This window comes from Acipenser ruthenus, chromosome 16 (genome assembly GCF_902713425.1).
Source record: "Acipenser ruthenus chromosome 16, fAciRut3.2 maternal haplotype, whole genome shotgun sequence".
Classification (NCBI taxonomy): domain Eukaryota; kingdom Metazoa; phylum Chordata; class Actinopteri; order Acipenseriformes; family Acipenseridae; genus Acipenser; species Acipenser ruthenus.
The window spans coordinates 18,358,824-18,372,227 of NC_081204.1; the positions used below are offsets into that span (position 1 = coordinate 18,358,824).

Sequence of the window (13,404 nt, forward strand, 5' to 3'; positions counted from 1 at the left end):
TCCTGCACCGTCTGTTTAGTGTTTAGTCGTTTTGTATGTCTGTTTATTTTGGCGTCAAGTGCCGTGTCCTGTTTTTGTGCTGTTTGAAACCTTTTATTTTGTTAATAAACGCTGAGTGCAGCCATTGCACTCAGCTCATCACCATCACCGTCTGTCTGTGTTTGAATTCCTTCCTGCTTCCGGTCTGACGCCACCCACTCTGGCCGTCTTTGTGACAACCCAACAGGTTTGTTATTGTTGAGAGTTATGTAAGAAGAATCACAATTAATGTCCAATTTAAGGATACAATTCATTCATATGTGTAATGGTGTCACACGGCTGGCTGAGTGGTGCCGTCAGATCCAGGAAATGAATAACACACAGGACAGATCAGATGAAATGATGAAGATGCTTGCTTGCACCGGTTTATTATAAATAAAAAGGTTTTAACAAAACACAGGACACAAAATAAACAAACAAACAAAACGAACAGACAGTAACACACAGGGACGAACACTAAACAAACAAGTACCATGCTGGTCCTCCACCACGACGTAGCAATTGATTATTTTTTTCTCTCCTCATTCTCTAACGTTCTTTCGCCCCGAAAACACACAACCCAGAGTGAGTAAAACATGCATCTATAGATACTGTTGTGGCGAATTAATTATTCACTTAAATCCCAGCACGTGAATTAATTATGTGCAACCGCATGCTCACATGTTAAATACTTTAAATGCACGTGAAGTGATAGTGCAATCCCGTGCCTAAATACAATTATACATTTTAAATACTCGTGCTCATTACCCACATTATATCCTGTGTACCAACTACAATACACCAACATTAACACACGCAACATACAACATAAAACACAAAAATACACACAGGGGCAGGGCACATTGCCACAAATGGTCTAATTTAAATCAGCACTCTGCTGTTATAAATGTCTTTTTTTATGAGTTCAAGATTGCCGAGGAAACAATTGAGAAGGAAATCACACAACACCTTTATATCTTTTATACATTTTATCAAGAAAGATAGAAAATAGATGCACTACAAAAACAGAACAGAAGATTCATATCAAAATAGCAGAAATCAGTTCACTAAGTTTAGCAATGAATAATATTCAGGGAGCATCTCAGCTTCAGTGTAAATATTGATTACATGGAAAATAATGCATTCATCTATTGTCTAGAAAGTCTTATTATTTATTTATTAGCAGACTTACAGTTGTTACAAAATATCACAGTATTTGTTTGTTTATTTTTAGCAGACGCCTTTATCCAAGGCAACTTACAGAGACTAGGGTGTGTGAACTATGCATTAGCTGCAGAGTCACTTACAACTACATCTCACCTGAAAGACGGAGCACAAGGAGGTTAAGTGACTTGCTCAGGGTCACACAATGAGTCAGTGGCTGAGGTGGGATTTGAACCAGGGACCTCCTGGGTATAAGCCCTTTTCTTTAACCACTGGACCACACAGAGGGGGCATTGAGGAGAGATGGAGAGGAGAGAGTGCAGGGAGGAGAGGAGGGAGGAGAGGGAGGGAGATAAGTAGAGCAGGCATGGTGGAGACAGGGAGAGTAGAGGGCAGGGAGGAGAGTGGGAGAGTAGAGAGGGGAGGAGAGAGGGCAGGAGAGAGGGAGAGTGGGACAGGGAGGAGAGGAGAGAAGAAGAGTAGAGTTGGCAGGGTGGTGAGGGAGAGTAGAGAGGACAGAGGAGAGGGAGTGGGAAAGGGAGAGGATTAACATATCAGAGAGAAGGAGAGAGGAGAGAGTAGAGAAGAGAAAGAGAGAGGGGAGAGGAGAGGAGGAAAGGAGAGCCATTGGGGACAGAGAGGGGAGAGGGGGAGATGAGAGAGGAGAGGTAACTGGAGAGGTGGAGGGGAAGAGAGAGGCAGACAGGAAGGGAGAGTAGGAAAGGGGGTGTAGAGAGATAAAGAGGAGGGGCTCAGGGTAAGAGGGTGGAAGAGAGAGGATTTCTTCTCATCAGCCCAGAAGAGTGCAGAGAGAGTGTCAGTGAAAGTGAAGAGGAGATTGTTTGAATAGTTTCCTGGTTCAGACAGCAATGTGTGTTTAATCTCCATCGCTGACAGGGTCCGGGTCAGGGGACTCGAGCACAAGGTCTGTATAACTGGAAGTATAGAAGAGTGGATAGAGTTTCTCACTGGGATTGAACTCCATGTCAGTGAAAGTGTAGATGTGAGATCTGGTCTCTAAATTGTAAAAGGAGAGCTGCCCTTCCTCATAATCCAGATACACCCCCAGCTTCTGGGGCTTCAGGCTCAGGGGGAGGATGGTCTGGGGGTCAGTGAGAGCAGTGAACACATCTCTACTCCACCACCACTCCACAGTCCAGTAACCCTGCTGGGGGGTCATGCTGAACTCCCCCTCCTTCTTGGCAGACTCTCTGCTGGCTCCTAATCTCCACCGTGTATTCCCCCCCACCTGCACCTGCCAGTAGTGTCTCCCCGAGATGAAGCCCTCCCTGCCCAGCACACAGTGCCTGTAATCAAATCTCTGAGGATTGTCAGGAAGATCCTTCCGTGTCACTCCCCATCGCACTTGTTTCCCCTCCGCAGACAGGATGAGCTCGGGGTGTGCTGTATCAGGGTCCAGAGTTACATCAACTATGGAGCAGAGAGGAGACATTATTATTATTATTATTACTAGTTGTAGAATTGAGGAAGGGGATGAAGGATGGAGGGTATGAGTGAGGGAGGGTATGAGAGAGAGGTTATAAAGAAGGGAGGTTATGAAGGAGAGTATGAGTAAGAGAGGGGATGAAGGAGGGAGGGTATGAAGGAGGGTATGAGTGAGGGAGGGTATGAAGGAGGGAGGATATTATTATTATTATTATTATTATTATTATTATTTATTTATTTATTTATTTCTTAGCAGACGCCCTTATCCAGGGTGACTTACAATTGTTACAAGGTATCACATTATTTCACATTATACATTATACAGATATCACATTATTTTATTTGATTTTTACATACAATTAACCATTTATACAGTTGTTTTTTTACTGGAGCAATCTAGGTACAGCAGCAGTGTCCACCTCCTGGGATTGAACCCATGACCCTCCGGTCAAGAGCCCTAACCACTACTCCACACTGCTGCCCCTAGGAGGGAGGGTATGAAGGAGGGAGGGTATGAAGGAGGGAGGGAGGGTATGAAGGAGGGAGGGTATGAGTGAGGGAGGGTATGAAGGAGGGAGTGTAAGAGTGAGGGAGGGTATGAAGGGGGGAGGGTAAGAGTGAGGGAGGGTATGAAGGAGGTAGGGTATGAGTGAGGGAGGGTATGAAGGAGGGAGGGTAAGAGTGAGGGAGGGTATGAAGGAGGGAGGGTATGAAGAAGAGAGGGTATGAAGGATGTAGGGTTTGAAAGGAGGAAAGGTATGAAGGAGGAAGGGTATGAAGGAGGGAGGGTATGAAGGAGGGAGGATAAGAGTGAAGGAGGGTATGAAGGAGGTTGGGTATGAGTGAGGGAGGGTATGAAGGAGGTAGGGTATGAGTGAGGGAGGGTATGAAGGAGGGAGGGTAAGAGTGAGGGAGGGTATGAAGAAGAGAGGGTATGAAGGATGTAGGGTTTGAAAGGAGGAAAGGTGTGAGTGAGGGAGGGTATGAAGGAGGAAGGGTATGAAGGAGGGAGGGTAAGAGTGAGGGAGGGTATGAAGGAGGTAGGGTATGAGTGAGGGAGGGTATGAAGGAGGGAGGGTATGAAGGTATGAAGATCAATTAAAATGAATCTTAAAATAATATTTACTAGATATAATATTAACTAAAACCCAAGATTACCACGTACAGTAGTCACTTAAGTCACTGAACTTAAGTGGCAGTTGGAAAATTCATTTGGAATTGCAGTAGTTTATTGAATTTCGAATTGTAGCAGATTTTGGTTGTCATGGAAACCGCAGTGAACAAAATGTCAAATTAAAAACATTTTATATGTTTAAACCTGTAACACTATAAATAAACCTAATCTAAACTGTCCTTTATTCATTTGAATAAATATTGTGAAAGATGGAAATCACATAGAATATGCACTGAGTGAAATTAATTTTAGTAAATAAAATAAATTGCAAAAACTAAAACAGACTTTTTTTGTCAAACCTTTAAATTAGGTACCTTTAATTGAACATTTTAGAAATTCAGTCATTTTTCTTGGTCAACAAACAAGAAAGAAGTGCATGTCTCTTATTATTCCCATTCATAAATACCTGAACAGGAATCACTTTGAGTAAAACCAGTACAACGTGCACAAAAACATAACTCTTAAATCCTCATTTCTGAACACTGTGTAACTGAAACGTCCAGCCGTTACCTCTCACACTGAACTGTAACGCACAAAAAAGAGGAATGCGCACAAGAGAAGGAAACGAGAGCCTTGCAGAAGTTACTTTTTTTGCCGCTATTCTGTCCAACGAAATACAACTTGCAAAATCACATTCAGTTGGCTTGCAACCCCCCCCCCCAAAAAAAAAAATCAGAGTGCAACTGTGCCACTTAACCAAAAATAAAACTTAAATCCAGAAAAGAAATCCATCTGCAGCGAAATTTGAAAAACTATGAACGAGCCAGTAATTAATAAAATAGCAGTATATCCAAACATTTTAATAAATCAGTTACCAGTATGTAACAAGAGTTCTCATTTTGATGAATAACTTGATTTAGTTAATATTGAAACACACATCAGAGTACTCAATATTTTAAATGTTAATAGCTAATTAGTCACAAAAACGTATTCATCATAGGCATCAACTGAATTTTTAAATGAATGTTATCAAGTACAAAAGTTAGTATGAAAATGTTTCTACAAAAGAACAAACCCATTCCAGCTCCTCAAAACTGAGCCCGCGGTACAAATGCATTCAAACTCCTGCAGCTGCCTGTTTTGTTCTTCATACTTTGCAAAACATATTCATTGGAAGCGGACACGACATATTGTAATGTTATTAATAATGAACACCCTGTTCACATCTGCCAGCAGAGCGATCACATGACCTTAACCAGTAGCGGAGGAAGAGGAAGATGGGCCCACCACAGGACTGAGCCCCTGGCAGCTGTACGACAGAGTGCACCTCAACCAGGAAGGCGTCCGGGTCTTTGATAAATCCCTCAAGGATACAGCCATGGGCCGCAGCCAAGCCAGCCCCCCCCCCCCCAGCACAGCATACAACCAGTGAGAAGACCACCTGGAGCCACAGGAGCCAACACTGCCTGAGCCATTGCAACCCGGAGCAGCATAGCCCCCCCTGCCACCACTGAGCTGGGTGAGATAAAACAGCACCTCAACACCCTCTGCTCAAGACTGCTGGACTGAGAGACCCGCAGCACTCGGGTAGGACATAGGAAACCCTAGTTTACCTGGTAAAATACCAGAAACGAATGTAATATGAATATGAAGAAAAAAAATGTGTGTGTGTGTGTGTGTGTATGTATCAGACACAGTATCACTGCATAGACACAGCTACATATTTACTTAATGTTGTAATTTGTATTTTGTTTTATTATGAATAATAGAAATTTAAAAAAACAAAAAGAGAAAAGATGAGATCTCCTTCAATCAGCTGCTGAACAGAACATCCAGGGTCTGTACTCCTCATCTTCAGGCTGAAGAGCACAGACCCTGAGTTTGTTCTCAATGTAAATAATATTGATATTATTATCCTATTACAGACGTGGTGCCATGCAGATGTGCCACTCACTGTCCCTCAGAGATCATACTGCCCTCCCTGAAACACAGCACAGTCACACACGGCAGGGACTCGGGGCGAATACTAGTGTGGCACAGAGGGGAGCTTGCCCAGTCCATCGGCACAGTTAAACAAGGACACAGACACACATGGTTCAAAATAAACAAAAACGCAGTCCAAGTTGAAACTGATGTTTACCTGTGTGCAGCCTACACCCCTCCCTCTGAATCCCCAAACTACAAAGAGGAATATTTTCATAACCTCCATACAGAGATCGGCCATTTTCAGGCCCAGGGAAATGTGCTGCTCTGTGGGGATTTCAACACCAGAACAGGAACAGAGCCTGATTGTAGAAGCACACAAGGTAACAACCATGTATTTGGACAAACCTCTCTGTACCTCACACCTACCTCAATCCACAGAAACAACCCTGATTGTATTGTGAACACAAATGGGAGGCAGTTAGTGCATCTCTGCCAAGCCTGGGGTCCGTACATCATTAATAGCAGGATCAGAGGGGACTCTTTAGGTAGATTCACATACTGCTCAGCTCTTGGGACTAGCATAGTTGATTACGCCATCACTGACCTGGACCCCTCCTTTATCAATGCATTCACTGTCAGGCCACGAACACCTCTGTCAGACCACAGTCAAATTACTGTGTTCCTACAAAGAACAGGACAGCCCAGTAACACTCTAATACAGCCATGCAAGCTGTACCATCTGAACCATACTTATAAATGGACTCCAAACAGCACAGAGGAATTTGATAAAGTAACTGGATCTCCTGAAATCACTAACCTTACTGACACCTTCCAAATCACACAGTGCCAGCCTAATGTGTGAGGAATAAATCTGTCAGTTAAACACATGAAATATTTGAAAAAACAGCAAATCAAGGCAAATCTCCAAAAAAATGAACAAGCAAATAACAATCAGAAGCACAAACCCAAAGAAAAATGGTTTGATGATGAATGCAAAACAATAAGGAAAAAACTAAGATAAGTATCAAATCAAAAACATCTACAGCCACACAACCCAGATTTACACCTCAGGTCAGTGCCGTTTCTAGGCATAAGCGACATAAGCGGCCGCTTAGGGCCCCCGGCTGCTAGGGGGGCCCCTAGCAACAAAAAAAAATAAAATAAAAAAATAAAAATATTTTCTTTTAAATTGATTTTCATAAATGATCACAGTGATGAGTTTTCTAAGAATTTACAGATTTTGTTTGTGAGTGAGTCATGCCCAGGGCCATCATGGAATCATGCACCATTCATGCATGCGCTAGACACCTGCCTCCTGCGGCTGCATTGCGTTTGGATGTGGGGGACAAAAAAGATCGTCCTCCGGTAGCTTCTTTGAGAATTGCGACCAAATTATGTCTGAAAAAAGATCAAGAACGTACCAATCTGGCGCGAAGAAGCGTAAAAAGAGAAAAACTGAAGAAGAAAAACAACAAGAGAAAGGTATTGTATTATTTGTTTTTTCTTCGTTTTTATTGCTGTAGTGTGCTTGCATCCTGGCTGTGCCCAGGCGCGTAGCATCCATTGAGGCAGCCAGGCCCTCTGTAAAAAATCGTCTCAATTCTTAATTGTGAAGATCAAAATAATAATAAAAAAACGTACACACTATTTTTTAAGAGTGTAAAATTGATACATACATATATATATATATATATATATATATATATATATATATATATATACATACACATTATATATATATATTTATTTTTAATTTCTTCACATTACAGACACTGCGGTATGTCAAATTCACACCACAAAGGTGTTTCTCATTAGTCAGTTTCCCAGGTTACCCTGTACTCTGGTTTACTGTGCAGCACCAACATGAAACGGAGAAAAAACCAACCAATTACACATTTCTTTCTAAAGAAGCCAACTCTTGGTAAGAATCAATGTAAGTGAATTTATCATTTATATTGTTTTTCCCCTGTGCAATGTGATGTTTAGCTGCAATACGTTTTGATAAATCTTTTTTTTTTTTCATGTTGAATGTTTTAACATCAGCACAGCAAAAATCCAAGTACCTGTTTTTATGAAGACATTTATTGTGTAGCCAAAATGGGATAGCTGGCTGTATGTGGTTTTTTTTCGTCACTTTAACTGGACATTCAGCTTGTCCAAGTATCACCCTACCTGCCATAGCATAGCGTTTTATTATAGCATAGTGACTGTGTATTATTTGCATGTATAGCGACCCAGCCTGTGTGCTAGGCAGCACCGGGACCTCTGCGACCGGTTTCCCCCGCCTGAAGTACTGTACTACTTCCTATCGTTGATTTATATTGACAAAAGAATATTAGAATTGAGTGAGAAACTGTGTGCGAAACTTGTTCAAAGCACGAGGCACAGTGTCAGCACCAGTCTTACCAGTCAGCAGCAGTTACCAGTCCCAGTAGTGTAAGGCAATTTAAGTAGCAGTGAACAAAATGGGTAGATATTACTGTAGTGTCAGAACAACAGATAGGCCTAGTATGCAAGTAGTTGTGTATAATACATGGGTGTAAAACATTTCTAATTCACAACATGCTGTATCCATAAAGTTCTAATCCATGTATCACCTCCTCAGAAGCACTATTGAAGTATTTTGGTGGATCATCCTCCGCTCCTGCCTGCTCTATTGTTGTGGCATATTGATTAAACTATTTGCTTTGCAATGTGAGGAACATCTACTTCCAAAAATGCCTTAGTAACTAAAACAAATAATTTTCTTTATTAATTTTCCCTACAGGTCCACCAATTGATCCTGCTGAGTGGCCATCAGTCCTGTCAGATTCAGTAAGGACTGATCTGGTAAGCAGAGGGCCCGTGCAGGTAGGCCCAGAATACAGATTCCCCAAAAGACACGACGGCAGAAGCTTTCACCACCATTACTTATACAGAACACTCATCTTGTATTGTAACACTTGAAATGTATTTGCTTACGATTGTAAATCGCCCTGGATAAGGGTGTCTGCTAAGAAATAAATAATAAAAATAATAATCAATCGAGAGAAAATTAAGCATAGTTGGCTCACCTACTCCAAAAAGAACAATGCAGTCTACTGCTTTTGCTGTAAATTGTTCTCAAAGAAGTCGTTCAAGTTGATAACAGAGGGGCAATGTGACTGGGTCAATATTGGCATCTTATTGAAGCAACATGAAAACAGCCCAGATCACATGAAAAAGCTGGTGGCATGGAAAGAACTTGAGCTCTGTCTTCAAAAAGGGAAAACAATAGATCAGGCAGAAATCTCCCTCATGGAAGCCGAGAAGAAGCGGTGGCGAGACATACTAACTCAGTTAGTTTACATCATTCAGTCCTTAGCTGAGAGCAACCTGGCTTTCAGGGGGTCTGTTAACACTTTACATGATCGTGACAATGGAAACTTCTTCAAAAGAAGTAGAGTTACTTGGTAAATTTGTCCCTGTTTTAAAAGAACATGTCAGACGGATAGACAGTGGAGAGAATCATTATCATACCACATACTTAGGAAACATAATCCAAAACAAACTGATCACCTGTGTCAGTGAGGGAATAATGAACACAACAGTGGCTGACAACATCAAAGAGTCAAAGTATATTGCAATCATTTTGAACTGCACCCCAGATATCAGCCACCAGGAGCAGATGTCTGTTGTTGTCCGAACTGTCAGCCTCGAGAAAACACCAGTGATCAGGAAGCATTTTCTGGGGTTCCTAATAGCCCCTGTATCCACAGGCCTTGGTTTGTCCTCACTGATCCTGAACAGGCTGGAGGAGCTGAACATTCCCATTCAGGACTGTAGAGGACAGTCCTACAACAACGGTGCCAACATGAAAGGCAGAAATAAAGGTGTGCAGGCCAGGCTGTTGGAGGAAAATTTGAGTGCTCTGTATGTTCCCGTGGGGCACATACCCTGAACCTGATGGGGGCGGATGTAGCCAAAGGGTCGTTAGAGGCCACTAGCTTCTTTGGAGTTCTTCAGAAGGTGTATAACTTCTTCTCAGGTTCTACTCAGCAGTAGACCATCCTTAAGGAACATGTGGACCTCACTCTCAAGTCCTGGAGTGAGACGAGGTGGGAGAGCCGAGTGAACAGCATCGAGCCTCTGCGCTACCAACCCGATAGGGTAAGGGAGGCTTTGATAGAGGTCAGGGAAAAGGCAAATGAATCAGCAGTAAGAATTGAGGCCCAGTCCCTGGCAGAAGAAATTGGATCATTTAGATTTCAAATCTGCACTGTAGTCTGGTATGACATTCTTTCAAACATCAACACTACTAGCAAGCTCCTTCAGTCTGTCAACATGCAGTGGATGTTGCAGTCAGTCTGATAGACAAAATAAAGGCACATCTGATCCACTACAGGGCCACCGGTTTCACTGCTGCACAGGCCTCAGCAAAAGAGCTGTGTGAAGACATGAATGTGGAGGCGGTGCTCAAAGAGAAAAGGCTGCGGAGCACAAAAAGGCCATTTGGTTACGAGGCAGCTGATGCGCCAGTGGCTGATGCCATGTTGTGGTGGACTGTGGCACCCAGTCTTTGGAGGACCGGTTCAAGTCACTGGGGGAAGTAAGAGACAAGTTTGGAGTGCTTCTGAACTTCCATCATCTTGATGGCGGGACACTCAGAGACCAGTGTGAGCTGCTCTGGGACTCGCTCACCTGTGGAAAAGAGGCTGACCTTGACTGGAGAGAGCTGGCCATGGAGATGCAGGAGAGCCTTCTAGACCTTCCCAAAGCAGAGATGACAGCAATGAAGCTGCTAACCTTCACCCACCTCAATGAGCTGTGTGAGTTGCAGAGATGACAGCAATGAAGCTGCTTACCTTCACCCACCACAATGAGCTGTGTGAGTTGCACCCAAATCTTTGGATAGCTCTGAGAATAGCCTGTACTCTCCCAGTGACAGTGGCATCAGCAGAGCTTCTCTAAGCTCAAACTGATAAAGACCTACCTGAGGTCCTCCATGGCACAAGAACTGGACTGGCAATCATCAGCATCCACCACCTATGATGAGGTGAGAAATGACTTTGCCTCCAAGAAGGCAAGAAGACAGAAGTTGTAAGGCAGAAAATAGCTGGATGAAGGAGGGGGAGAAGGCTATGGTAAATTGGTTACCATATAAATTGTCACTTTATCTGTCACTAGATATTTATTGTTTTTTTAACTCATTTTTTATTTTCAATTTGCACTGTATCTGGGGGTATTTATTTTCATTATTAAACATTTTATTTGACTATTATGTTTGTTTGCACCTGCCTGATTTTAAGGGCCATTTCAATGTTAATTTAATGTCATTATTAAGTGGGATTTTGATATATTTTATACTTTTAAACTATTAAGCTTTTAATTTTTGTTCTGCCTTGTCAGTTCTTCAGTTCAGTGTTTGTATAGTGTTGCAGTTCCTGACCTTCAGTGCCATCTAGTGGCCAAATATCATTCAATTAAGAAGAACATAAGAAAGTTTACAAACGAGAGGAGGCCATTCAGCCCATCTTGCTCGTTTGGTTGCTAGTAGCTTATTGATCCCAGAATCTCATCAAGCAGCTTCTTGAAGGATCCCAGGGTGTCAGCTTCAACAACATTACTGTGGAGTTGGTTCCAGACCCTCAATTCTCTGTGTAAAAAAGTGCCTCCTATTTTCTGTTCTGAATGCCCCTTTGTCTAATCTCCATTTGTGAACCCTGGTCCTTGTTTATTTTTTCAGGTCAAGAAGTCCCCTGGGCCGACATCTATACCTTTGTCAATACCTTTTAGGATTTTGAATGCTTGAATCAGATCACCACGTAGTCTTCTTTGTTCAACACTGAATAGATTCAATTCTTTTGTGGTGTTCCAATTGTGTTCCAGACTTTGCTTTCACTGACTTTTGTTAATAAAAGATGATGTTGCTGTTAACAGGTCCCTTTTTAGTCTTTACATGTTTATTTGTACATTGTATGTTTGCCCGTACATATGTGTGCTTATACAAACGTTTACAAGACAGTAGGCTTAAGCCTATGCTGGTTTGATGTTGTGCCAAGTGGAGTGGGCTACAGTGAGGGGGGCCCCCAAATCAAATCCTGCTTAGGGCCACCAAAAGGCTAGAAACGGCCCTGCCTCAGGTACTGCGAGACCCTAAAGCAACACAAACACACCCTGAAACAGAACAAAGAGAAACACATGAACACAACCCCTCACAGACACTGAGGAATCTATTAACCAGAATCAGTTCTGGGAATGTGGAACAATATGATCTCCACACAAAAACAAGAACTGACAATACACCTACCCCTTGTTATATTGGCTCCCCATTTTCTAACTGTGTGTGCCTTAGCTGCAATATACATCAGCACTTAGAATTACTGTTTGTTTTATTTTGCACTGATCATCAAACAACAAACTACAAAACAATTAAAAACAAAGCATTAATATCGTACTGTTATCATATACACACGCATTGCATAATAACACAAAGCTAATTAAATATCTACTTGCTGAAGCGGTTTTTATTTTAGCCAGCGAGGTGTTCATTTGTGGCAGCAGCAATGCAGTAGCAAAAGCCACAGGGCACCGACGTCAGCTCCCTAGCAACAAGCCTGTTGGGAGTGGATTCTTTCAATGCAGCGGGTTTGGGCATTTGAGAAAGGAGAGGAAGACTCATGAAATTAATTGGAGACTGAAGTTACCCTCCGCTGTACGAATTAAAACAGTGTGCTGCTTTTTATACGAAAAATTAGAAAAAGCGGGTTGCGTAGAGGATTTATACTGGACCCTGACGCCCCCGATAAAACGAGGATAGGAGAGAGAGGGGAGAGGATAGAGAAGGGGGAGAGGATAGAGGGAGGGAGAGGAGAGGAGAGAGGGAGGGAGAGAACAGAGAAGGGAGAGGGTGGCAGAGGGAGGAGAGAGAAGGGAGAGGAGAGAGAGATGTAGAAGAGAGAGGCAAGAGGAGGTAGAGGATAGAGGGGAGAGGAGAGGATGGGAAAGGATAGAGAGGAGAGAGGAGAGAGGATAGAGGGGAGAAGAGAGGAGGGAGGAGAGAGAGGGGAGAGGGGAGGAGAGAGGGAGGAGAGGAGAGAGAGGAGGGAGGGATGGGGAGGATAGAGAGGGATAGAGGATAGAGAGGGAGAGGAGGGTATGGGGGAGGGTTTGAGGGAGGGAAGGGAGAGGGGAGGGTATGAGGGAGGGAAGGGAGAGGGAAGGAGATGAGAGAGGGAAGGTATTAGGGAGGGAGAGGAAGGGCATTTGCACATAAACATAATTAGGGCTTTGGATTTCTGTTTTTTTATCTGAGTTTTCTCATCTCCTTAAGAATTTAAGCAATTATCAATCACAACTACCACAATTGATTGAATTTACGTTTTGTTTTTCTACTAAATGGGCTTTTAAATTGTAAGTCTTACTTGTTCATTGCAAAGCAGAAGTGACTCGTCTTTATTAATGTCAATACAGTCACGCACAGCAATTGTAATAAAGTGTGTCCAGCATAAAATACTTTATTGTTCATTCTAGCTTTAATAAAGAGGAGTCTCTTATTAACATGTCACAATCTCGTTTGCACGTCCTGCTTGTAATGAAAATGAAGGCTTGGCTGATTTAAAAGCCCATTTAGTTGTTTCACAGGATTAATCAAGTTTACTATGAACACGTTTCTCAGTTGTGATTGAGAGACACAAACTGCTTCACAGGGATCAGATGAATTATTAAAGCAGAGTAGAAAGTTGGGTAAAACACTGACAATCAGAAGACCAGCCTCT

The 13,404-nt window shown here is 42.6% G+C and overlaps 1 protein-coding gene across 4 annotated transcripts in view; it reads right to left on the reverse strand.

Moving 5' to 3' along the window:
* Positions 1-988: 988 nt before the first annotated feature.
* Positions 989-13,404, reverse strand: part of LOC117968546 (butyrophilin subfamily 2 member A2-like) — a 51,148-nt gene continuing 38,732 nt past the window's right edge. For all 4 annotated transcript variants that reach the window (XM_058988970.1, XM_058988969.1, XM_058988968.1 and 1 more), the window contains exon 11: positions 989-2,613. In XM_058988970.1, coding sequence (XP_058844953.1) covers positions 2,060-2,613 — 554 coding nt within the window. In that variant the 3' untranslated portion in view covers positions 989-2,059. The remainder of the gene's footprint in view (positions 2,614-13,404) is intronic.